Source organism: Perna viridis, chromosome 6 (assembly GCF_037379345.1).
Source record: "Perna viridis isolate PV_CMFRI_1.1 ecotype Kerala chromosome 6, ASM3737934v1, whole genome shotgun sequence".
NCBI classification, from domain to species: domain Eukaryota; kingdom Metazoa; phylum Mollusca; class Bivalvia; order Mytilida; family Mytilidae; genus Perna; species Perna viridis.
In genome coordinates, this window is record NC_142450.1 from 16,014,301 (window position 1) to 16,040,976 (window position 26,676).

At 31.7% G+C, this 26,676-nt stretch overlaps 1 protein-coding gene across 1 annotated transcript in view; it reads left to right on the top strand.

The window, feature by feature from the left end:
- LOC148613845 (hemicentin-2-like) overlaps window positions 1–23,893 on the top strand; it is a 53,471-nt gene extending 29,578 nt beyond the window's left edge. The window contains exons 3-13 of the mRNA XM_088587481.1: window positions 720–874; window positions 3,987–4,111; window positions 4,412–4,530; window positions 6,738–6,782; window positions 7,310–7,366; window positions 10,951–11,256; window positions 11,789–12,058; window positions 12,874–13,200; window positions 17,184–17,456; window positions 18,314–18,613; window positions 19,317–23,893. Of these exons, the coding sequence (XP_088443607.1) occupies window positions 720–874; window positions 3,987–4,111; window positions 4,412–4,530; window positions 6,738–6,782; window positions 7,310–7,366; window positions 10,951–11,256; window positions 11,789–12,058; window positions 12,874–13,200; window positions 17,184–17,456; window positions 18,314–18,613; window positions 19,317–19,615 (2,276 nt within the window). The 3' untranslated portion in view covers window positions 19,616–23,893. The remainder of the gene's footprint in view (window positions 1–719; window positions 875–3,986; window positions 4,112–4,411; window positions 4,531–6,737; window positions 6,783–7,309; window positions 7,367–10,950; window positions 11,257–11,788; window positions 12,059–12,873; window positions 13,201–17,183; window positions 17,457–18,313; window positions 18,614–19,316) is intronic.
- The last annotated feature ends 2,783 nt before the right edge of the window (window positions 23,894–26,676 follow it).

The following is a 26,676-nucleotide window of genomic DNA, read 5'->3' on the forward strand; positions in this document are numbered from 1 at the left end:
CTAACATCATTGAGAATTTTTCAGACATATATATACATATAAAGTCTCAGAATGTGACGACTCTATTCGCTACACTGCTCCATCGAATCATATTGATACAGTGAAGATATGTAAACGTATAAAAAGGTCTGAAAAATTCCCAACGATGTTAGAACTGTCTAATTTGCGATGCAAATTTTTGGTCGTTCCCTCCGCGGGACTCGAACTCGTACCGCTGTGACAGACATCTATGGCAACACGCCTGCACTAAGTCCAGCGCCCTAGACCACTCGGCCATATAAATATAGGCTATATATATATATAAACTGTATATAAAGTAATTTTTTTGTATATATTCACACTTGCTGATAGTTAAGTTTAAGACTAAGTAGATTTGTATTCCAATATGTTTTATTGATGTATCACATCTCGAATCTTGGTTCATTTGATTACTCTCTCACGTATATAAGTGTATATTGCAGTTTGGAAATCTAAAAGAGAATCGAATCATAGTTTCCGACCAAGTTGTTCGTAGAGCAGACATATTTTTCATCTCATTTTCAATATGCAACCATAATGTTAACGCTATTTGGCAAACAAAGAGGATGTTTATCATTCGGCGATCTGTCTTGATTTAGCTAAAAACGGGGAAAAATAGTAAAATAGGATAGATATAAATTTGTCTCGGAGGAACATATGAACGTCTGTGTCTTTATATTCATGTTTGTTTCCATTTACAGTAGGTGTACTGGAAAAATATCTGAGAATACCTGCTTCGGCATCAAATAACTTGATGGAGTTAATTCAATTGAAAGGCCTAAGTTGTGGAAACCAATCTAGCGAACATTATCGACTTGCGCATATAGACCAATTGCTAGACAAGTGTATAGTAAAAGTAAGTTTGCAGAAACAGTTTTTCAGCTAAATCAAAAATTTGCACCAAACTGATATTGGGCTGATCATTATCATTTGTTTTCACACGAGATTGAATTTCTTCAGAATCTTGTCAAGAATAAAAATTTAAAAGATGCTAAATTATTTTACTTTAAATACAGATACATTGTAAATTGGTGATATATTGTTTATCGACAACCCTTCTTTTGGTAAACTGTTAACGTCTATATATTCCTTAGAGCTCGAGATAAAAGAGAAACAGCTTGTTCCACATATATTTCTTCATTTCCTGCATATGGTGTTTATATTTCACAGTGATTCGCTACACTAGAGCAAGTACCAACAAGCCTGATATCCTTGAACGCCATAAATATCCGCATAACAGACTTCTGAATCAAGAGTTTGAGATAATGCGTCTTAGAATGTCTCTTACCAAGTTCTTTTTTAGATATCAGTCTTTGGTTGAAAAATAATCAGTTTCATCTAAATTAATGAGTAATGATTGCTTTTTTCTAAATTGTTCTTTGTGTTAATGTGTCCGCTGATTTACCAATTATGACATTATTATACAAATGCATGCAATTGTTTTTTAATCACCACTGGTATATTCACGCTGCAGAGGAAAAGGGAAGTTAAGTGCGCTGTAAAACCTAAATTTAACCCACCATTTCGTTTTCAATGTCTGTACCAACTCAGGACCATTGCGGTACCAGCTTCTCCGGTAGTGTAATATCTGTTTTGCCAGAATTATTTTGGAGTCAATTATGAATTTGATAAGTGTTCGGTAATTTTGCTGGTACCCTAAGGGATAAAACTAGTTCGATTGTCAAGCTAAGAAATTTTTAATTCTAATATGTACATGTATGAGCAAGGTTAGCATAAATCCGGTCAATACTTAAATTATTAGGCAATGCAATATATGAACAGTGGATTCTTAGTTGGATAAATTTATGTTTCGTAGGTTCTCGACATTGCAAAATGGCTTGTAAGTTTTTTTCTTTTATTTTGCTTTTTTCAACAATATCATTTACGCTATTACCCGTGAACACGGCATTGCATCTTCCATTTGACACTAGTCTCACTGATGTCTTATACAAAGGTATAGTATTTCCCAAAAAGGGTCTGGTTTTATATCTTAATGAGATTTGTAGTGCAAATGACTGAGTACAGTAAAAAAACTGGAAATATAAGACCTGATTTTGACATCATTATAAATCATCAACTAGGAAACCATACATTTAAATGGACCAGTATCGATTAATTGGCACATGTGGATACAACCAGTAAAAACGGGGCGGTTTTAACCTCCCAACAATGTGTATAAGACTTAACATGCCGTTCAATACTAATACACTTCAAAAATGTGCATTTATTTTTGTACAGTGCAAATTATTCAAGTTAAATTTTAGATTGATTAATGATTGATTTTTAGACATTATACCATCAGCATTTTTGTTGTTTTTTTTTTTTAATTTATTTATTTATTTATTTATTTATTTATTTATTTATTTTTCTATTTTTTGGGAGGGGGGGGGCAGCAAAATGAATTATGTATTATTTTTTTCCGTTGAGGAGGTATGAAAAGTCAATTCTGTTACCATTCGAGACCCGACTTGTTTCTTCATTGTTTTAGCCTTCTCTTTAAGGAAACATTTTAACTAAATCAGCTCCTTTTTGGAATATCATGAAGTATGAATACAAATTTTAAGATGCTTCACAGAATTACATCTAATTCAAATATAATAATTGGTGAAACAGTTTAAGTAAGCGGTTTGTTTAAACAAATGGGTTTGATAAGCGCAAACATCATTTTTATTCGAAGCTCATTTGCCGAATGAAAAGTAAATTTTGTTATTCAAACCTGTTGTGTAAGTGTATTATGTGTTTGCATTTGTGTTCAAAATCACTGTCACATGATATTTGAATGCCATTTAACTAAATCGAGTTGTGACATTCTGTAAATGAGTTACACTGACATTCATGTTTTAAGATTCTACACATAAATTTCATGTTCATGTTCAAAAGTAAACCACCTTTTATCTATATGAATCTCAAATCAGAATTATTCTCAGGATTTAACGTGAAAATTGTTGTCTGTTTATAGCATCTACTTAAAATACGAAAATTAAATTACAGTTGAATTACACATAAAGTAATAATATGAATGTATAGAATATGTATTAACCCCAATGCTGAAGTCAGTCTTTCATATCTTTTTATTCCATCAATAGCCCTTTGCACAATAAAAAATCGTAAATGTAAAATTAGCCGTAAGTTGTGATGTCACAATACTTAACTCTATTTAGACATCACAACTTACGACTGACTTTACACACGATATTTTGTGAAAAGGACAGCAGGTGATTATTAACCGATAAAACACAATGCTATTTACATATGTAGCGGTTAGTTGTATTCATGTAGTACTTCTCTGTCTAAGAATCTGGCAAAATGTTTTTCAGGCGTGGCAATTGAATAAAGAAACGCAGAGATTTTCATGCATTATCCAAGTATTTTTACCTCATAACCACCAGAAATAACGATAAAAGTGTTTGTAAAGTTTGCATTTATCAGATATTGATTCGTCAAGTTAAGTTGAAATTCATTATATACAATGGCTGGAAAATTTTTAAGTATTTTTCCTTATAAAAATAGTCAAAGAATATCTATGTCATAGATACTCCAGGATAAATTTGAATAGCTTTTTTTCTACACGAACTGAATATATTTTAGGCGAAAATGATTAAATTTGGAGAAATGATGTGCCACCCACTGCCTAATTCTTACACAAAATGGTTCTTAATAGTTACCGAGAAATGGAATTCAGTTCATAATCAATAGTTATACCGGTCATTAATTAGCGCTAGAAAATATGGAAGATTACAATAACTGCATAGATTCTACGTATGTTACTGAAAGAACAGTTCTTGGATAGTGTAGCTGTGATACAAAAATGAAAAGTGGGTCTTTTTTATTTTTCTTCATTTAAATATTTGTATTACCGGACTTGTTTTCACTATAGTTTCCTTAATTTGTTAAAAAAAATCTCAGAAAATTTACGGAAAAAAACACAGTAACTAATTCAACAGATTGAACGTTAAACTATTTTGCAGGTACATATTGTTTTCAACAGTAATTGGTATCTTTCGCTAAATACCACAATTCTTTATGACCAAAGGCAATGCGAAATCATTTATGATTCTGCTGGACCTTCCTGTTTCGGTGGATGTTTTATAAGGTAAAAAAAGCAAACATTTTGAATATCACCGAATTTCTGTGATGTTTCTGTTTAGATGTTTAAGTATAAACTTTTTCAAATGAGATACAAAAGTATAATAAATGTTATTAGAACCACAAAACACATAATTGGATTGTTTTTTGATGAAGTTTTTAAAAAGATTGAAAATATATCATGAACCAAGAACTTAAAAAAATATTCTAAATCGGTCGAACGAAAAAGTACAAATGTCCAATTATAGTTGCTTAAGTTGTTTCTAGATGTTTTTGTTTTTGTTTTTGTTTTTTTTTTTTTTTTCAGTACAAGTCCATTACAATTTTCGTTCAAGGAATGCCATCGGTCGGTTTATATGAAAAATATCAAAAATGAAAATAACACTGCTACTCAAGTTTGTAGACGAACAGGTGAAGAATATCATGGTAAGTATCTGTTTATGTTTTCAAGCCAAAACTCTCAGAATGCTCATATTCGGATCCCAACGGAAAGGGGATGAACATGTACACCAGAATCAATTTGGGCATTTTGTTTGATTTATACTTTAAAATACAATACCCATTTACACTTCGGTTTAAAACATATTGTTCCGACTTCCTTTTTATCTCATGTGTGCATCCGTCACCGTCACTATAAGATGAATGTCTCTTTGGTGACATCATTAAGTAAGTCTATTTGTGTGTGAATAGTTTTTTTAAATACGATGTGAATTCACGTAAAAGGAACAAATGCAGCTAGAAAAGTAGCCTTTCTGGAACTTCTATTTCAACACTCATGTAAAAGATATTTCATTTTATTTTCATATTCACTATGACGGTACATATTATGGTATACCGTTGTCTCTTCGTCCGTCCGTCTATCGTACACACTTCGGACAATAACTCAAAAAAAAACAATTTCACCAACTTTAATGAAACTTTGGTGAATTATTCATATCAATTCATGCAAGCTCCCTTTCGATTTTTATAAATTTCAGATTTATCGTTTCCGTGTTATAAATTTTTAAACTTAAAAAAGGTAATTTTCAAGTTTTGCACAATTATTCAAAAACACTTTCAATTCAACTTTTATGAAACTTAAGTGAATCGTTCATATCTATTGAAGTAAGCTCCCTTCCGATTGTATAAATGTCATTTTTTTTTTCGTTTCCGTGTTATGAAAAAGGCGGAAACGGCAAAGGAAATTTTATTCGTTGAAAATTGGTTGAAAACGGACCATATATTATGATGATCGACTAATAAATATAAAAGGTACTTGGTAAACGTGTCAGATAATTGTGCTTTATACTAGATAGAAATGTATGGGTGAAAAAGCAAGACAACAAACTTAGGTAACTTGATGTAGCCTTCATAGTGCCAAATTCTTTGTGCATTTGTTATTTACTATTTCTTGGGGGGGGGTATTTGACAGGGCTCAAAATATTTCTAGGTGGTCATATAAATTCACTAAGGATAAGGACAAGTTAAAAGGAAAACGGGTGTATCATGCGCTTAAGCGCAGCTTTTTTTATTTATGTTGTTTCTATTTAACTTTATTTGTGTCTTTTTTCACAAGCAAATATTACATGTCAAGGATCAAAGAGTAATTTAGGGAACCAAGGTTATAGCGACACATACAACAAAGAACATAAAGTAACTAAAATAATACAGACTAAGTAATGAAAGCAAATGAGCTACTCCGTTAATAACTGGGAGCATGGACCAAGTGCACCGGTAGGGTTAGCGTCTTTTGCTTTTCTAGAAATACCCGCCGAGTTGCTCATAAAAAGTCAATTCTTGGGTAGACGAAAGAGGAAAGGAAAACTATGACACGTTAAACAAATTAGGTTTCATGGTCAGATGGATAGACTGTAACGATCCACGATTTTATGATGACGACCATATGTTTTTTGTAGCGATGACTTCAATCTTGTGGCAACATAATCCTGTTCGAGAAGCCTACTTCTTAGAATTCTAGCGCGATACAAAAAGTCTGCGTAATTTTGGCAAGCTCTGGCATAAAGTATGAGTTGTGATGTGAACACTCCATACGCAGATGCTGAAGGGATGTTGCCACAGATAAAAGGAAAGTTGACAATTCTGAATGAAAAGTCATCACGTTTGTTGTAAAGTTTACCATCGATTTCTAAATGTAGGTCAAGATATGAGGCTGACTTCACAGTGTCTGTGATATTCTTTATCTCAAGTTTTTTGGGGTAGATGCAATGTATCAAATCCCCGAAATTAGGATTGTTTAAAGATAATACTCATTTATTTTGCGGATACTGTGATAAAAGGATCTAGCTTAACTCTATTCCATGACCTTTCGGATCATCTTTAACGCCAGCCTCATAAGCGTGAAGGAATAGGTACGCAAGTAGAGGAGTTATGCCATAAAAATGGTGTTGTATATTGTTTTGAACTAATGTCTTTTTTTAGTTTTCCCGGAATGGTATTCTCAGGTGTAAATAATTAACTTGTAGATGACAGCATTAATAACTTTTATTATTTCAAGTTAAAAAAAAAACAATTTAAATTTGCTCAAAGGGAGGACAGATTATTATTTATAACACAAGCATATATATTTCGGAATATTATCGATACTTCATTCTCTTATGTACTTGTCAATCATTATATTTCCTTTCTATTTATAGTTTGCCAATATGTTAACTTTATAGAAGTCTCAGTTTCTCGCTATCGTAAGTTCTCAATACCTTTAATGCCGACCTACGTCAAAAGCTATTGAGTGATTTCGTACATGATGCATGCTGCATAATAATAGAAAAATATTAAACAGATATAAATTATTCAAACTATGTTCTTTGGATATATATATAATTTTAATCATGAAACGTTTTAGATGATAACCACGGTTAAACATACTTACATAATAAATGTATCAAGCTTAATTATATACCCAATCGGACTTTTTATGATATCAAAGTAGGTACCGCCTTTACGTACATATGGACTTGTATGGTGAGTAAAATTCCAACTTCATGGCTAATTTTTTATCGTTTGCTAAAGTCACTGTCTTCAAAAGTAAAGTAAACAAAATGTAAATAAAAACATGATGGACGTTTTATGATTAATTTTTTTCTAAACGTTGAATCGTGTCCATATTAAAAGTGTTTCTTGGTTTGTTATAGCGGTTCTGTCTTTTTCTCATACCTAAATAACAGTTTGAAGCTTCTATTCTAAAACATTGTGCAAATATTCATTTCAGAGCATCCAGATTGTTTACCATCTCCTACCTTTGGGTCAACAGAGAAATGCCCAACTGGTAATTTTCCATTATATCCAATCATTGAAAAAATATATTGATAGAGTCTGAAAATAATGTGAAAATATATCAATAGCGCCTGCAAAAAATTGTGATAATATATATTTCAGCCTGATAAAATTGTGAAAATATATTAATCTAATCTAAGCAAATGTGAAAATATATTGATTGAGCCTGAAAAAGTGCGAAGTATGAATATTCGGGTATGCCGTGACTCTCTACAGATAATTTGAGAGACCGCGTTTACTACTGAAATAGTGACGCAATTTCTGCACCAGTACTTTAGTGAAAGTCTGGAACGGCCATTTTGGTCTGAAAACGTCTAAAAAAACATTTTTTAAGTCTAATTCAGTCGTTCAATAGCTGGTAAGACTGTTATCGGGCGTAACCATTTAAGTCTTGTTAAGTCTATTTAAGTCGGTTCAGTCTTTCGTTTCCAATACCAGTTCAGTCACGTTCAGACTATTTCAAACTTGCGCCGAAAATGTAGTTAAGACGGTGTCAGGTTGTGATAAGATGGTTTAAGTCTCTGTTCCGATCAAATTACTATGTCATTTAAAAACTTTTTCAAACAAGAGTTATCTACCTTAATTTAGCAGGTTAATGTACACTACTTAAAAAGTGTAATCAAGGGAACCAACGTTATAGCGGTAATCAAAAGAATGTAATCCAGGGATAAAGACCAGACATGGAAAACAGACATACACAACAAAGAACATAAAGTAACTAAAATTATACATACAAAGTAGCAAAAGCAAATGAGCAAATCGGACTCCATTTAAAATTGGGAGCATGGACCAGGTGCACCAGTAGGGCAAGCGTCCTCTGCTTTTCTAGAAACACCCGCCGAGTTGCTCATAAAAAGTCAAGTCCGGGGTAGACAAACGAAGAAAGGAAAACCATGATCCGTTTCATGGTGCAGATGGATACACCGTAATGATCCACGAGTTCATGATGACGACCATTAAACTTCTGTAGTGATGACTTCAATCTTGTGGCAACATAATCCTTTCCAGAAGCCTATTTGTTAGAGTTCTTTTTTTAAATAAATAAAACAATAATACTAAATTAGTAATGTTTGGATGTGAATATAACGTAACTAAACAGCAGTAGTCGAAATGTCTCGTAAAGCTGCAGAAATTTCTGTGTAATTACATTTCTGGGGATTTTGATAAACGCTTTCACCGAGCACTTCGAGTCGGTCTGCATTCGGAACGTCTAACAATAGATCCATATGTAAATCTTAATCGTAAAATAGGACATAAAACATTTCACAGCATCAATTTAAAAAAAAACAAAAAAAAAAAAAAAAAAAAACATTACGCATTTGTCGGAGTACCATCAAATTTAAAGACAGATATAGGTGGAAGAGTAGAATAACTATATTTTTTTCTATTTCATTTATTCATATTAAAGACAGATATAGGTGGAAGAGTAGAATAAATATATTTTTTTTTCTATTTCATTTATTCATATTTATCAAATTTGAGAAATTTTAGAAATTTTGCAAATAGACAGAGCGCATGAATTTTTGCATATCAAGTCATAAAGAATACTTAAGAACACACGATCAAAGTCAGTTTTACACTATATAAGGTTTATTTGTAACTTGCATTATTGTATTGACTGAATGTTTTATTCATTTTTATAGCAATCTATATTTAGCTCCTTGACCCGTGTAATAAACTACACAAATTTGTTTTGCACAATTCCGATTCTTGATTTAGCTTTTGAATGGTTTTCAGAGTTCATTAAAAAATAGCCATACCCCCAACCCCCTGCCCCAAAAAAACTGCCACCAAAAAGAAAATTGGACGATACATGTACAGGTCAGTCTAAACACCACAAAGACCAATTTATTTGCACTAACACCATAAAACTAGCACTAAAGCCAATAAGAAGACATTTTTTCTCGAAAAAAAATATCTACCAGCAGAAAGCGTATTTAAAAATGCTTGTAATGCACTAAATCCATTTTTAAAAAATGACATAAAACCGTCAGTTATTTAGTCTTCTGTGCAAGGACTCCCCAGCACGTGTCGGTAATAGTAACTGACCATGACCAGAACTCTTTGGTGTATTATTAATGACAGTCGATGATGCATTCAGGTTTTTTATTTATTAAGCATTGGTCTGACTTTGAGGTTCTGTTCTGTGTTTGAATTTTTTTTTCAAATACAGAACCCTTGAAAATTTACTCAATATTGCAGAATAAGCCTTACGGGTAGCCGACACTTAGGTTTTCATTTAGCTCTTTCAACATTTTGAGACTTTACAGTAGATCAGTATATTTCAGTTCATAATTATAATGATTGATTATGCATTTTATCATGCATATTATCTGCACATTTTATACAATGTGGCAATTTTCAAATAAATTTTAAATTCTGTAGTGTTTTGGCGTGAGAAATTCCGAGAGTAAAATTACAGGTTTTATTTCACAGTCATGTGAAATTTCATAATTTGTTACACAGGGAATATTCTATAATTCACTGTCCCCTACATCATAACTACAATGACAATCAAAAGAAGAATTGAAAAACTAACTACAATAAGTTAAAAAGGTTGAATATAAAAACACAGAATGTTATACCTTTGTAGACTTTATAAAAGCTGGGTTCTTCATATATGAAACTGTAACCCTGAAGGCAAATTTTACCCGCACAAGTGTTCGATGTGAGTTTATCCACGACAAACCGTGAAAATGCTCAAGGTGTAAACGAAAAATAATCCTTTGACACAAAAAATGTACCCCATATATAAACGACTTTTAATGTATACTATACTTAGATAGATGGGAGAGAATAGTCACGAAATGCAATTACTTAAAGTATGGTGCAAACTTGCATTTCCTGTGCTAGATAATGGTGTGGAAGAGGTCTGCCGTTCTGAATCATATAGTGAGACATATGGGCCTGAAAATATACATCAGATAACAAAATCTGTTTGAACTATAAGGAAGATCATATTCAAGTAGTGCTCTTTGAAAAAACATGCAAATTGTGTAATGTGTGATACACTTCAAGCGTAGGCTAGACATTTTTATTTTTGTTATTAAGTTGCTTTATAAGACAATATAATGAAATGTATAATTATTCATTCCAATCTGTCTGTCTTTGGAGATAGTGCACTGAAAATCCAATAGTTCTTTATTGTATTTTAGTGTCATTTACAGAGTTATCTCCCTTAATTTTGGATTCTACAGTACATTCTATATAATAAGTATATCCTAAAAACAAAGGTTATATGAAAAGCCACATTTTAATTTATGCTTACTATAAAATTTTAAACAAAATATCAAAAATAAAAATATGTAGGATTTCCAACCATAAATCAGATTTGAATGATTCTTATCTTGGGTGCGACTTAAAAAAGAAATCCAGGGACAAAGACCAGACATAGAAAACAGACACGCACAACAAAGAACATAAAATAGCCATAATAATACATACAAATTAACAAAAGTAGATGCTCAACTCGGACTCCACTAAATCTGGAAGATGTATATGTAAGTTGCTTATATTGTCAATCTAAGATCGTGTCTATATAGATTTATTATACAATCAATGAAATTTTTTTTGTAGACCTGACAATGCCTGTGGTGCAGGTTAGTTTTGACCCTCAAAATACCGAGTTTTTCCTCCATGACAGCGCAACATTTCTTTGCCATTTTATGTCTGTAACAAATGTTACAAGAGTAGAATGGTTAAGCGAGAGTACTAATATTTCCGGCAAAGTGGCTGATTATAAAATTGACACAAAAATAGATGAGAAATTGTCAACACTCACCGTAAAAAAAGTAACACCTGAACGTATGGGACAGTATGACTGCAAAGTCACCAATCAAGACGGTGAGAGTGTTTCTGGAATTTATTTGGATCTAAAGGAAGGTGAGTAGTGGATTAACTGAAAAACATATACAGTTGCATAAAGGCTAAGCAAAGCATGAAGAAAGCGCACAATAGATTTTAAATGAAAGCTAAGTGCACCTGACATACAGCCCACGTGTTAACACGGGTTCATTCACAACGTTTTTGCCACTTTTTTCCGTGTTTTCTTTCTCATTAGCAGTTGCGGTTACTCTAAGGTTCTCCTTGATTTATGCTTACATATGTACTTTTGCCTACTGATAAGATGATCAGAGAATAATTAACTGATATAATTTAAACAACAAAGAACAACAAAACATTTATTAATTTAATAACAATAGTTCAGTGATTTATTTAACAGTACTTTACATAACATGTTCCGACACATTCAACGGAATGAAAGTCTCAAAAGGGTTATTTATAACAATCGTTACTCCATTATTTTCATAGCAACCTCATATTGTTAAGGAATCTTCGTCCTGCATTTTTTTTTAAAACTCTATACACTTTCGTCTGATTTTGAATAAATTTAGATTAGTTTCCATTTATCTAGAATTACCTAGAGTAACTGTCACAGAGGAATTTAAGGCTGTTACAATTGGCAGTGACATAGCGCTAAAATGTATCGTAACAGAAACTTATCCTCCGATTAAAATGACATGGTGGGAAAAACATGGTATAAATGTCACAGGTCAGATTGACAGCCAAAATAAAACGGTAGACTTGAAAATCAGCCAAGTAGATTCCGGAGATCTTGGTGAATATAGCTGTTGTGCGCGGAATATCAAGGGGACCAATTGTAGTAGCAAAATATTATTAGGAGGTAAGAGTATTTTGTTTTCCTTTAGTTGTTTTTTTTCTTTTCTCTTCTTGTTTTTATTTCTAGGATTCAAATGTCATAAGGAGAAGGAATCGTGAAATCATTTCTCAATTGCTAACTTGTAAACAAAAATTTACTTCAATGCACGTGTTCAACAGGCAAAAAGCTCTTCATGGAGTAAACTATCCACTCGTCCGGTTCCAATAAAATAACACCATTCTATTATATCAGTCTCAGTGTATCTTTCTCCTTCCTGTCAAAGTTGACGAATTATTCGTACGTACAGCCCAATGTAACTAAAAGAGTATTTTCAGAAAAAAGCGAACAAAATGAGTAATATAAGCAACCGGGAGATAATTTCATTTGATCTAGAAGGGTGACCATTTCTTGCTCCATGCAAGACTCCATTTTTCTATAGATATAAACCTTTAACCATTGTTCCTAACAGATTGTTTTTCTTCGTAGTGTTAACTTCGAATAAACAATTGCTGTAAATATAATTTACTTTTTAAAGTTTTGATTTTCAAATTTTAAAAATCATCTGCAATTAAAACTTTTGTATATTTTCAATGGTCAGATATCCTTGCATGCAACTACTTTGATAATTTAGAATTCGGTATTTAGAAATGACACGCTTATAAACAACATCAATATAAAATGTCATAGTAGAAAGTCTAATTTCCACAAATTATGTCGTTGTGATTTTTTCTGTCTCCGTTATTCAATTTTTGTTCGGTTTCAAATTGCCAAAACAAAAAGGCGGGCATTAACATTCATCTTTTCAGTTCCTCTTTATTGTATACTTTAATTACTTGCAGCACTCCCTTATGAAGTCAACATAACACTAGACACAGAAGCTGTGTTGGGTGAACCTGTTCTTATAACATGCTCTTCAAGAGCTGTACCTGATCCAACAAATATGCTCCTAATAAAAGATGGAAGAATCATTGCTCAAAGTGATCCAATAGTAACAGATAACTCAACAGTTACAGATATATATCATATCGATCCCGAAAGCGGAACAAGATCGTTTCAGTTTATACTAAACTTGAAAAGTCAGGATTTTGGAAATATTTTCTCTTGTCAAGTTACCAACGAAGTAGGAAACAGCTCTAGTAATATTATATATGCTGACGTTTTTGGGAGTAAGTACATATTTATATATATCGGGGCATAATTTGTTTTATGAATGGAAAAATCCTAAAGGTCTGCATGGGCGATTGTTCAAACACACTACAGAGAAATATCATGAGTATAAAACATATTGAAATGATTTTTGTTTGCTACGTCGGAAAAAAAATAAAAACAAGATAAAATAAACAAGTACTGTAATTATCCCTTCAACATTAGGGAGGATATGCAAACGTTTTTGAAGGTAAAACAAACTTTAATTTCAATTATATCTTCAATTTACAATGTTCTGTAACTTGCAGTGCGCAATAAGTTGTAATTAACTAATCAACCTATGTGCTAAATATTCAACCACGAGGCAACGCAACGCAATGGCTTAAACATATGGTAGGAAAAAATAGAAGTGTTCTTTTTTTAATTTTCTTCCTTGATAATGTTTTCAAATTGTAAGTAAACATATTCTCAGCTGGTTTATTGTCGTGGTTTTGTCCACAATGAGCAGTTAAGGCATTTTGTATTATAATTTCCTCATCCATATTATTCTGTAAGAGGACACCATCTTAAACGTTAACATCCGATTTTATGCACCATTTTTAGCGTAGCAAAACCAAATTGCTTTCAAACAAAAGTACTCGGAGCTAGCTGTCTATTCCATCAAACCTTGGTTAAAAATCCACAACAGTATCCAAATCAGAATTAATAGTCGCTTAAGTGTCTAAATATAAATAATTCGGGAAGACGTGTGTGTCGGAAAACACTGTAGTTCTAGTGTTTGTTTTTGGATTTTTGAAATGTAAACGTTAATAAATCTTTGTCGCTGTACTGCAAAGAATGATTGTGGTCCATCACCCGTGAAAAGCATATTTTATGATTAAAATTCGTTTAAAGTCTCTTGTAAATATCAGTGTCTGGAACCAAATAACAATCGCTTATAGAGATTTCTACTCAACTGACGGAACTCAGCGTAAACAAACGTAACTTAACGAAACTCTCCCTAACAGAACCTTATGCGACATACCGTGAAGGTCGGAAGAAATCATTTATACTAAGTGCAGATAAAAATCATAGAAACATTCATATCTATTTCACAGTTCATATCTTTATTGGAGATCAACAATATTAACACAATATTTTGAATCTAATATTCTGTGCAGTGCTTCCGATAAGCAGATAAATGCGACTTCGGAGGCGGTTTCAGTGATTAAAAAAAGGAGGGTGGAAGAAAAGGCCGGATACAAGCTTATAAAAAGCTTGTTTATGTCTTAATTTTGCATGAAGTTAGCAACCTTTTCCAATACAAAATAGGGTTTCCAAACCGCAAATCCTCTTCAAGCTCCAGCACTGCGATAGTTAATGTAAAATGCATATTTTTAGCCATAGCTAATTGTGTTTTATATTACATATAATTTTTTACAAAGTTTGAAGTTTTGGTTAAGTGTCAAATTTTGAAAGAATTTGTAGTTAATTGGTTATCTTAAAGTATGGAATTAAGCACAATTTATGAAGCACGGGTTATTTTGTCCCTTTCAACGAAAGGATCTTAAATGCCACTAAAAGACAAGTTACCTGTTATGTCATTATTTAAAAGTCCAATGGCAAGGCAATCGTCCCACATCATATCTCGAGACTTGAAAAATTGTATTGAAAACAAATGTGTATCAATAGTATTATTCAAAATACATTTCAACAATAGATTGAAATTGACTTATGGTTATGATATTGTTCCAGCATGTACAAACAACAAACAATTATATTTTGAAGTACGTCAAAGTAAAAAAGCCAACTATCTAGATCTCCATAAAATCAAATGAATGTTCAACGACGTTCTCAAATAAATAATTATTCTTGTTTATTATATTTTTTTTTATTTGACGACGCATTGTGTTAATTTTGCTAGGCATTTATATCTAACATTGAATCCTGGATTCGCCCTTGCGTTAGCAATTTTCTGAAAATGATTTAAGTGATGGGGTGTTCGGAGAAGTTACTTACAAAATACATCACAGCTGAAGATTGTACTTTTTGTTTCTTTTGCAATGTTTCTGTTATTTTAAAGGATTCCAGTAACTAATAAGTATTTATCTTTAATGAAAATCATCGGCCATTTCCACTCCACTACAATAACCCTATACAGGTGCAGATCACATATATACTTTTCGCCCGAAATGTAAGTTATTTTTCTCTTGATGAACCCAACAAAGAAGAAAGAGGGAGAAAATATAATTTCGGAAAAAAAAACATCTCGATAAATTCTTGAGAAAATGTCCGAACATTCAGTATAATATAACGCATAATGATTGCAGTTAAGGGTGGTATAGATGCACTAGATCTTTACTCCGACTTTGATACAGTTCCTACGTGAAATGATTAGAATCAAAATAGTCATTCGCCGAGTCTACTCTGGTATAAAAATCTACAAAACTTCACGAAATATCCTTTCCAAGAAGACTAGTTTTGAAAATTGCGAAATGCACATTCAGCGGGAAAAACTGTAATTTGCTAAAATGCGTGAATTTGTACACGCGACATGACTTGCATGTTTAGATCAGCTATTATATGGCCTTCGAACATCTGTAATTGAAAAAAGAAATTGATGTTCGATACATCTATGTATGGTTCGCGTATTGCCTTGAAAATGTTTAAATGATGGGTAGCTTTTGCAAACATTTTTTGAAGAAATAACAATTTATATTTTAAAAGAACACATACAAATAAAAGTTTGTTTTTTATTCAGGTTATGTAAAAAAATATGAGAAATATTGACAAAAAACTTTAAGAAAAAAAAATAAAGCTTAGAAATAATTTCCTTTCCTTCCATAATCCCAGCAATACATATTTCGAACGAACGATACGTGATATTATAAAAGGCCAAGTTTCTAGAGGAATAACATTAATTTTGTTTATATCATCATTTAAACTGAAATGAGTTAAACTTTGGTTGAAGCATTATTTCTACTGCAATTTAGTACACATAACAAAACAGACGATCCCTATCGGTACGTCCGTTGGTTCGTCAATTTAGTGAAATCTCTAATAACACGCAATTATGTTAAAATATAATATTAACAATGGAAAGTGTTTTATAAACTAGATCTTGTTAGATAAGTTTGTGCTATACTAAACCCCACAATGAACACTAATGACGGGAAAGGATTGATACAAGAGCACAGTACCGTCAATGAACAATTTCGCGTCATGTTTCTACAATGTCGTTATGGTTTGCTATATGACGTTTACGTACTTATTATTGACCTGAGAAATTATTATTAAAAAAAAAAAACAGTTTTGAATTAATCAATTTTTGTGGGATAATTTTGCTAACATGGCTACTTTTTAAAGATTCTGAAAAATAACTCTACACTCGTTATGCATTTAAAATACAATAAGATGATGAACACATAAAAGGAGTCAAGTGAAAACGAACATAAATTCGTTGTTCGAAAATGTACATTTAATCTTAGTGTATAATCTACAGTTTCCAATTCTTCATACAATTATTTGAACACTATATACCATCTGCGGTTCCCTATTTCCCATAAAAATCCCGGTTCAACATTTAATTGTCATACATTTTTCATAATTAAATTACAAACCATATCTTGCACGTTTGCACTGTTCTATTCATCCGAATATAAGGCAACTAAAATAATGAATGTTTATTTTTTTTAAGTTATTAGCTTTCTCTCTACTAAATAATGCGATTACGTTTGACGGAATTATTTCAGCTTATTCACATGATTTCGATTAATATGTTATCATTTATATAGACAATAGAATGGGAAGTATATCCCTTACAACATGTTTGATACGCAAACAATATAAACCCTGTGTTTGCAATACACCGCTCGGTACGTGTTGTTTTATATCAAACTCTATTACCAGCACTGAAACGTGACAGATGAAAAATAAACTTTGTTTCTGGCTAAAAGACGCTTCAAGTTTATGTTAGTATATATATATTCCAGTTGAACCACATGATGCTTTTCTGTCATTCCAGTAATATTTTCCAATCTTACTGATATCAATGTTGTATATGGAGAGACGATAAATCTTACATGCCCGATAGAATTCGTCAATCCACAACCAACTTCTGTTTCTTGGCTTTTGAATGACACCTTCGTTAACCCTATGGAATTTATGTCACTGTCAACTATTTGGGACTATCAAATTACCGAAGCTGATTTCAGAAACAGTGGAGAGTATAAATGTTTAGTGGAAAACTCAAAACAAACCAAGTTAAGCGATGGATTTCTTGTGCATGTCATTGGAGGTAAGTTTTAAAACAACTAAAACCAACAATTATGATATTGAACCGGATAGTTATTATAAGGAGTTTACATTAATGAACATTTGTATCTGTTTAAAGTGAGGCATTTTGCAAGTTAAAAAGTGTTAAATTTTGTGTTTTGTGTTCTTTAATTATTATGAAACAATTTTGTTGAAAAAATATTTGTTCTTAATTGCTTGTTAAGATATACATGTATTTGTTCTTTTGTACCATTGTGTTTGGCATTAGCAGGCAGTTTTTGTAAGAATCAGTCAACGGGCTAAGCGTGGTCTGAATTAACCCGCTTTTTTACGTTTAAATTCGGGTTTTTTGTCACCATTAGAATAAAGAAATAAACAAAATTCCATAGCATTTTGGTAAAATGGGTTATCACTTCATTGAAATGCACAAAATGAATATTTCAAGGGCAGATAATTTTTTTCCAGTTAGGCACTGATGCCTGAACAGCATACATAAGCATACATAAGCAGCTCTAGAATGGTATAAACGTTCGGTTTACACAGGTTAACACCCAAACTCCTTATTACCCATCGTTCCAATTCCGTATACATATAAAATTCCTTTAATACCATTTTTATATTCTTTGACCATTTTACAAATCTAAATCTTATTTTTTGTTAATTTTTTACATTTCCAATATTTATTTTAATAATGAATTATATATAGGTTTCTGCTGTACACACATATATTTAAATTAGATCAACATTGTCTTGTTCTTGTGTCCCAAACTCCCTATCCTATCAACAGATATTGTGACATTTATCCCTTTAAGTACAGCCAAGATATAAATTACAGCATGGTCATTCTAAATATGTTTAATCATTTTTAAATTAATTTAGATTACCCGGCAGTCACCAGTACAATTCAATATCAAGATCGGGCATACTCGGATTTCCTGAGCGTCAACAAATCGGATAGTGCCAAACTAATTTGTAATATTTCAGCTTTACCCTCAGCAATAAATATTTTCTGGATAAAAGAAAAAGATGGGAATACATTCAAGATTCATCGCACGGTTGGGTCACCGAATCTAGTTTTTGATCAAGTAGGATTGGGAGATGAAGGAAACTACACCTGCAATGTGACAAACGCAGTCGGCTCAAGCATTGGAAATTCAGTATCATTGCAAGTAAGCGAAAGTGAGTAATGATTATCGAGTTAAGTTATATTGCCTATATTGGTAAGACTTTTCAAAACAAGATATACTTTGCACTTTTGCAACAAAAACATTGGTGATAGATTTCTTGTATGCGTTAGATGTAAAATTGCCACGATTAAATCTTTATGAGAAAGGTAACTAAAAATGCATTTGTATTAGAATCCAGATGGCAAAACCGGATGGTTTACTTACAATTTAAATGTCTTTCGAAGACTTTCTGCGCAAATACCTATTGACCTCTGTCATACAACGATAGATGTGTCTGAGGGTACATAACAAATCGGAACATTGCATTTAAGTTGAATAACTCAATCGATACTTGTTAGTACACGTACTATGGTGCAACAAACCTGTTTGTTATGCTTCACTTTTATAACGTTATTGAGAATCTTTCTTGAGTTGTATTGCACCTGTCAGCCAATGCAACGACAGTATATAAAAGAACAGGACATAACTTATAAAGCATATCTTCCATATATCCATTCAATGTGAAATCGAAATCAAAATCATCTGCTCCGTCAAAAACTTTGTAAAAGTCAGTATAACTAATGGAAATATATCCATGTGTAGACGTCTGTGGCGATTGCGATACTTCAACACCTTTGATTGATTCTGTAGATCATTGTAATCTTTTCCAAACTTTTTAACCACTTTTTAACATTATCATGTTTACTGTTAAATAGGTGTACCAATGTGTCCTTGTAGCTGTACATTCAAAGCAAAATTGGAATTCTGGAAAAGTAAAAATATCTCAAAAGATGAACTCCTAATGGAAATGCAGCCTTTGATGAAAGAAATCTTGAGCAACATCAGCATAGATAAATCAAAGATATCCGCCATTATCCGGAAACTTACAAGTGCGCCTGACGACCGGAAGTCTGCAGAACAAATCGGAACTCTTGGTATAGTGATAATTGTAGCAGCCATAGTTGTGGTCATACTGTTTGATATTGTTACGTGCTTACAATTTTGTTCGAAGTAAAAGAAAGTAGCAAATAATTGAAAATTGATTCATCAGGATGGCAACCTTTGCGGAAGGTCTGAGTAGTGTTTGTGTATACGTTTTTAATTTTGTAAAGTCCTTGTGTTTATAATTATTTTGAGTATTTAATTACAATTTTAAATTCTCACTTCTTGGTACTCAGATTATTTTTTTCTGAAATTTGAAGATATTTCAAAACTAATACTTTTTTTTGTATTAACCAGTTATTGTTTTAATACTCTCTGCGCTATTTAAAAAAAAAAAAACATTTGTAATTTTCCATCAAATTGTTTTCTTAAACAATAATTCTATTAACTTAGACATATTTTTTTAAGACATTACTACTTTTTAGTACAATTGTTATGTGAATTTAAAAAAAAACAAATATGTAATTATCGAGTTAGATTAGTGTTGGTTACGTTGCATTATTCAATGCTATTGTTATTCCTATGAGTAATTTATTTCTTTCATTTAAGCATAAGTCGCTATAAACCAAATCAGATAGAAGTTGATTCATGTAAGTCAAAAACCCAATTAACTAACTTTTATTTCTATTTAGAAACAATTGCTGGTCACATAACCAGTTTTGGTTTTCTATTTAGTCGTTGCGCATTGTGGGATAAGAATAAATGGATTGTACATGACATTAGCACTTTGCAAGCATTATCCTCATTGATTTGGTTTGACTTGGGTGAATTTAGTGGAAGATAAACTTATGATTCTCTAAAAAATGTAGATTTGAATATATAAATGATTATTGTTCTGATTCATTTGGTGGGTTTTAATAAACAATGAATCACTTTACCATTGGCAGTGCCTGAGTTTTATGTGGACTGTTACTAAATGTTCCACCGTCAAAGGAATGCAATGGTTTCAGATGAATAAACCTCAAGTAAACAAAGACATTTAACAATTATACTTACATGAAAATAAGCATCCAGATCTGCTATTTGTTATTAAGTCCCATTTTGTAGAGGCATTAATTGTGATAAGAATATCCCTCACCTCCTGTCTTTTGTTGTTTCAATCAAAGTTTATATGCTCATTTTTACCATTGTATATCTGATCTTTTGATTTTGCACTTTAGAATTGCTACCGTAACAAATGCCAATTATTATTTTGGTTATTTTATGTTCTTTTTGTGAGTATGTGTCCCTGTCTGGTCTTTGTCCCTGGAGTACATTCTTTTGTTTCCACTAGAATCTTGATTGCGTTGACTATTCTTTTTTTCTACTTCAATTTTTGTGGTCTTGAATAATAGGTAGTACCACTGTGCATCTAATGATTTTTATGTTGGTATTGGGAAGATGAAAGCTTGCTAATAAGGCTAAATGTTTCACAGTTGTCTCCCATATACCGTATCTAAAAATTAGGACCACAAAACTTCAATACCCCCATTCAAAAAGTAAAATAAAGTAAAAATAAAGTTTTTTTAACATACGGAAATAATATGCTGCATGCTAATTTATCCAAATGAATTTTGGTATTTAAGTTTTACATTGACCATACAATTGACTTGGAACAGGTAAACATTAACTGAAGGTAAACATTCGTTTCATTTAAATGTCAAACTAAATTTATTGTAACTATAGTTACTGTAACTACTTTTTTTTTTTTTTTTTTTTTTTTTTTTTTTTTTTTTTTTGTTTTGTTTTGTTTTGTTTTTCCGAGGGTTCCGAATTTTATGTTAAGTCAGAAAAAAAACATTTCGTTGGGTGCAAGATTAGTAGTTCAAGGATCGGTAAATATTTTAAAAACCGTTAAACACTTACTAGAAAACACGACGTTGACCGTTAGAGACTTCTAACCTCATGTAAAAAGAACATTCCAATTTTTTAACAGTTTATTGTTTGTTTGATTCTTGATTACAATGCTCCACACTACCGACAAAATTAGTACCTCAATTTGTTAGGTAAGTAATAAGTAATTATTACATGTTTATAGTAACAGTTTTAAATTCATTTTATTTTAGATAATGTAAGGGTAACATTTCGAACCTATCATTCAATCAAAATCTGTTTTTGTTTTGTTTTGTTTTTGCCTTCTAACTCTAACTTTTTGTTGGAAACCAATTTTCAAAAATTCAAAAAATTGGTACCCCACGAATACTTTCACAGTATCATTCAAACTTTTTTTTGTTTCATTGTTAAACCGAAAAGACGGGAAAAATTTAAAAAAAATCGATTTTAATTGACATGAAAACCATACATGTCTTCTAGCTGGCATAATGTAAACTGTTGTCATGTGTTTTGTTGTAAAATTCAGTAATAAAACAACAAATAATCATCAACATTGTAGTTTCACAGTAAAAATGTGCAGTTTATGACTCCTGATTATACAATTAGGATTTATGTCTTTGCTTTCTGATTTTTATTTGATGTAATTCTTTTAAAGAATCAGACAAAAAGGGAAGAATAAAAGAAACTTGCATGTCAGAAATTCACCAATCTGACAATATAATTTTACTCAAAGGTACATTCCCTATTTGAAAAGACCATTATTTGATTATTGCATCACTGCATTTATTCAGGATTCATTTTAGTTTCATATTGCAAAAAGGAGGGTTTTCTTTTAAAGTTAACCCTTGAAATGATCTTTTTTCAGTGTACCAAATTGACATAGAAAACCTTATCATTTCCCTTGGATGCTAATAGTACAGTCAACGTAAACTTTCAAAATGATGGTTTTTTCATACCATGTTTCACCCACTCTCAGATTCAGAGACTGACAGTTAATGATTGATCCACAGGTCACTTCTGATTTATACATGAAATGTTTTGTATCATTTGAGGACCCTAATGATGGATGCATTTCATTTCATAACATTTCAAAAGATAAAACATCGTTAAGTGAATGTTAATATATAAACATCATCTTAACCAAAAAACAAATAGATTAATAGCAATCAAACGACAGAAAATGTCAAATCGTTACTTAAAAAAGGGTTAGTGGCATTCATAAGAGGACATTCATTACGATAAAAATAGTCCGAAAAAAAGATGTATCGAACATTAATATGAAAAGTAGAAACAATAGATGTTCATGTATTGCATTTACAAAGAAAGACCCATGATTGCAAAAGAAATAATGAATACGAAGTGAATATATATTTTTAGTATAAACTATAATGTCGCGCTTTTCAATATTTTCTCATAACAATTTTTTTTTAATGCAATTATTGTGTATTTAGATAGGGATAGAATATTTTACGTATGTAAATGTTTAAAATGTAAATACAGTTTTTGAATCAGTTTATTATAATGGTTATCACATCTAGAAGTCTTTTTTGTCATGTATTTCTAACGGATACGCAGAATATTATGTATAATTGAATATTTAAACCAAAATGCGTTGTATGTGTGAATTTAGTTATTGATCTGGTGTGTGTCATTCGAAAATCGAAAAACAAATTTCAAATGTATTTAAGTTTAATCAGAAATTCTTTTAAAATTTAAAAAAATGAAATTCTACAGCATCAGAATTTGATAAACTTCCAATATAATGGAGTACAGGGGTAGCGGGTACGGGGAGATGGACGATTGGGTATAAGGCAATGTTGAATGTAAAGTAGGAATTGGACGTGGAATATGGTTAAAGATCTATTTTGGATAGGGAATAGGGGAATGGAGAATGGGGAAAAGGAGACAGAAATTTACCCCAAAAAGGAATGAATGAAAAATATCAGGATTCCAATTATAAGATCTGTCATTGTATTGTTAAGATGTCTTATATAAAATTATTAAATACATTATATGAGCATTGTATTCTTATTCTTAAAAGTTGCATTATTATGTTTAATGATCATCTATTTTGTTTTTTTTTTCCAGTTTCTTGTTATCTTCGTTCAACAATTAAAAACCTTGCATCCTCTTTCTTCCATAGAATAGTGAATTCAACTCAAAAGAGGACTGATTGTTATGCTTTGTTATTTTTTAAAACCAATAAATTGCAAACTTATCATGAAATTCAAAGGAATAAAATTTTTGCGTACCTTAATTGTGTCAACTCTTTCTACTATTTTTTGACTTTTATGAACATAATATTAACCTATACTTGAACTGATATCGCAAATATTGAAACATGTGGTTTGGTTAGCAATAAAACAAGGTTAACTTAACGTTTCACTTCGAAATACATCATTCACAGTGGCGGTTTTTTTTTCTTTTACCAATTTATTATTGACTTTGCATTATATTTTGTATTATTCAATATGTCTTTCAGATATGTGATTATGAGTTCGGTGATTCTATTATATCATTCATAAAATAAAGAGTGAAATATAAGCCTTAAATCATTTTTTTATCTAAAGTCAACTCGATTGAAAAAAAAACATGAGACATATACCTTAGAGACTGCTTTTACACTGATATTTCCATAATTGGCATTTACTTTTACAATGCTAGTTCACATTTTTACGCATCAACAATTCTTTTACGACGAACAAAAAACAGGAAAAAAAAACAATTAACTCTTACTTGCAATTTCATTCTCAAGGTGATCAGTTGGTGTTAGATTCCTACATGATTGACAAAGAGCTTTATTCCTTCACTCTTATGAGTCTGATTTTATAGCTGGCCCGAAAGAAATAATGTCCTTTAGCTAGATCCTTAAATCTCAGTTTCTGGTATATAGATGACATGTTTTTTTTCAACAAACGGTCGGCATTCCAATGGGAACAAATTGTGCTCCTTTACTTGCTGACCTATTCCTTTACTCTTATGAGGCTGACTTTATAGCTGATCTGATCAGAAAGAAAGAATATCGTTTGGCTACATCATTCAATCTCGGTTCCGCTATATAGATGACGTATTATCTTTAAACAATCCTAATTTTGAGGATTTGATACATCGAATCTACCCCAAAGAACTTGAGATTAAAGATACTACATACACTATGAAGCCAACCTCATATTTTGACCTACACTTAGAAATCGATAGTAAAGGAAATTAAATTTGCCATTGATTTTTTTCTAATGCTCAATTTTTAAAGAGTAGCATTTTGTAAAGGAAGCGTACAATCATACAATTTGTGTAACAAGTCTTCCAATATTCCGATATTTAGTATTCAATTCAACAGAAATTTAAATTGTACATGTATGTAATAATTTTTGAGTACGTAAGTCTGTTCTATATTGTTATTTGTTGTATCAACAAAATTACCTCACCAATTCTATAATTATTTACCTTTATTGGCTATCGATTGGAACTTAAGGAAGTAGATCCAGTGTAAGGGGTATAACTCTTGAAATTAGTGATGTACTTGTATGTCATTCAATTTCACCGAAACTGATCAAGCTTTCAATTGACACAAAATGAGAGCAGTCTAAGTTACTGTGATGTTTACATGATTAATGGAAAATGTTGGATACAAACGTTCCAATGATTTGTAAGAGTTGTGTCCCTTACCTTACGTCCTACCCTAAGGTACCCTACCTCCTAAAAAAACTAACTATAAGTATAAAAATATCAAATCTGCGTGTTTATTACGAAACGGATTACGCCCGCCTCGCGTTGCATTGATTCTTTATATTTGGTGTTAAAAATAGTAATTGCAAGCGTATATTTTTTTTTGCGGATTATATTAAGTAAACATATCCCAGGGTATCATTTTTCGCGGTTTTAAAATATAGTTAGCGTAATAATGTGTTGCAAATCAATGTCGCGGGTATTGGTTTCGCGATTTTCCAAAACTTCCTAAATAGCGAAAACAAGTCCCCTCGAAAATGAAATAGTTTCTTAGTAACAATCTTAACCGCTTTTTTTTTCATACGGGTTTACTTTTAAATTTGGAACTACATTACTATATTAAGTTCCTAACCAAAACATTGATTGACAACATTCTATTACGTACCATGTTTAGAATTTTCAGTATAGTAATCTGGCACTTCGCTCTCGAATGTTCGTAGTTTTTTACTAGTATGTCGGTTAGGTACTTGGTTTGTTAATGTTCAAAAGAAATGTTGATTTATTGAGTCAAAATGATACACCAGAAATCGTTAGATGTTAAACTAATGTAAAGCGAAAACATATAAGTCATGTTTTCATTATCAAATTCTAGATTCATTTATGATTTCCGTTAGGAAAAAAATTTTGATTATAAAGATAATGAAACAGTGAAAAATGGCCACGTTCAAAAATTAAAAGGAACTATACTACAAATAAAATCAAAATAAAAAGTAAAAACATGCCGAATATGTACACGTACGACCTTAGCCAGGGGCAAAACGTATTAAAAGGAAAAGAGACAACTACCGACCCACACCACAGAGACAAAGTGCCCTTTAAAATTGATCTTGGTTATTGAGAAGATGCGTCAAGTTCAAGATGAAAGAAAATTAAAATTGTAAGTGTAGCAGACGAAAAGCAATTGAAGGCGTGTTATATTGACTAAATAATGCAGGTTTTGACATTCATTCCATAGGGATAGGCAGTCTAAGAAAGCTGGTGAAATTCTAGAAACGTTTGTTGGATTTTGCCTGAATATGTTTTCAAAAGTTTTCGACACTGGTTTGGCTCTCGAAAATGATAACCGACTTGACAATCCTTCCTATAGGTGAGGGTTTGTTTCTGTTCTTCAAAACGATCACACAACCTTCAATATTGGTCGCCCATGTAAACCATTTGACAGTGTTTGCAAATCTGAACGTAAACGATTTTTTCTGAGGTACAGATGAAACCAAAATTATGCTAACTTTAAGACAAGACGTTAGCTGGCCCGACAACCTTGTCCGCCGTCTCCCAAATGAAAGTACATGTCGAACAGAGTGGTCGCTTACATTGTCGTGTGCCTTTGTTACTGATGAGGAGGGGGTCTTGTGGCACTCTTGAAAGAACTGGTAATAAGGTACTGTCTTTCATTCAGTCTCTAATGTAAGATAGTGGTATGAAGCACGAAATAGGTTTAAATATATATGTTTATACATAGAAAGCAGGATTTTTATGTGTTATTTCCTTGTTTGGATTTTTTTATAACTGTGTAATGATAAATTCCTATTTTCTGAAGAGCAACTAAAATTAATTTAATTGATTGATAATTATTTAAGAGCAAAACCATAAAAACAC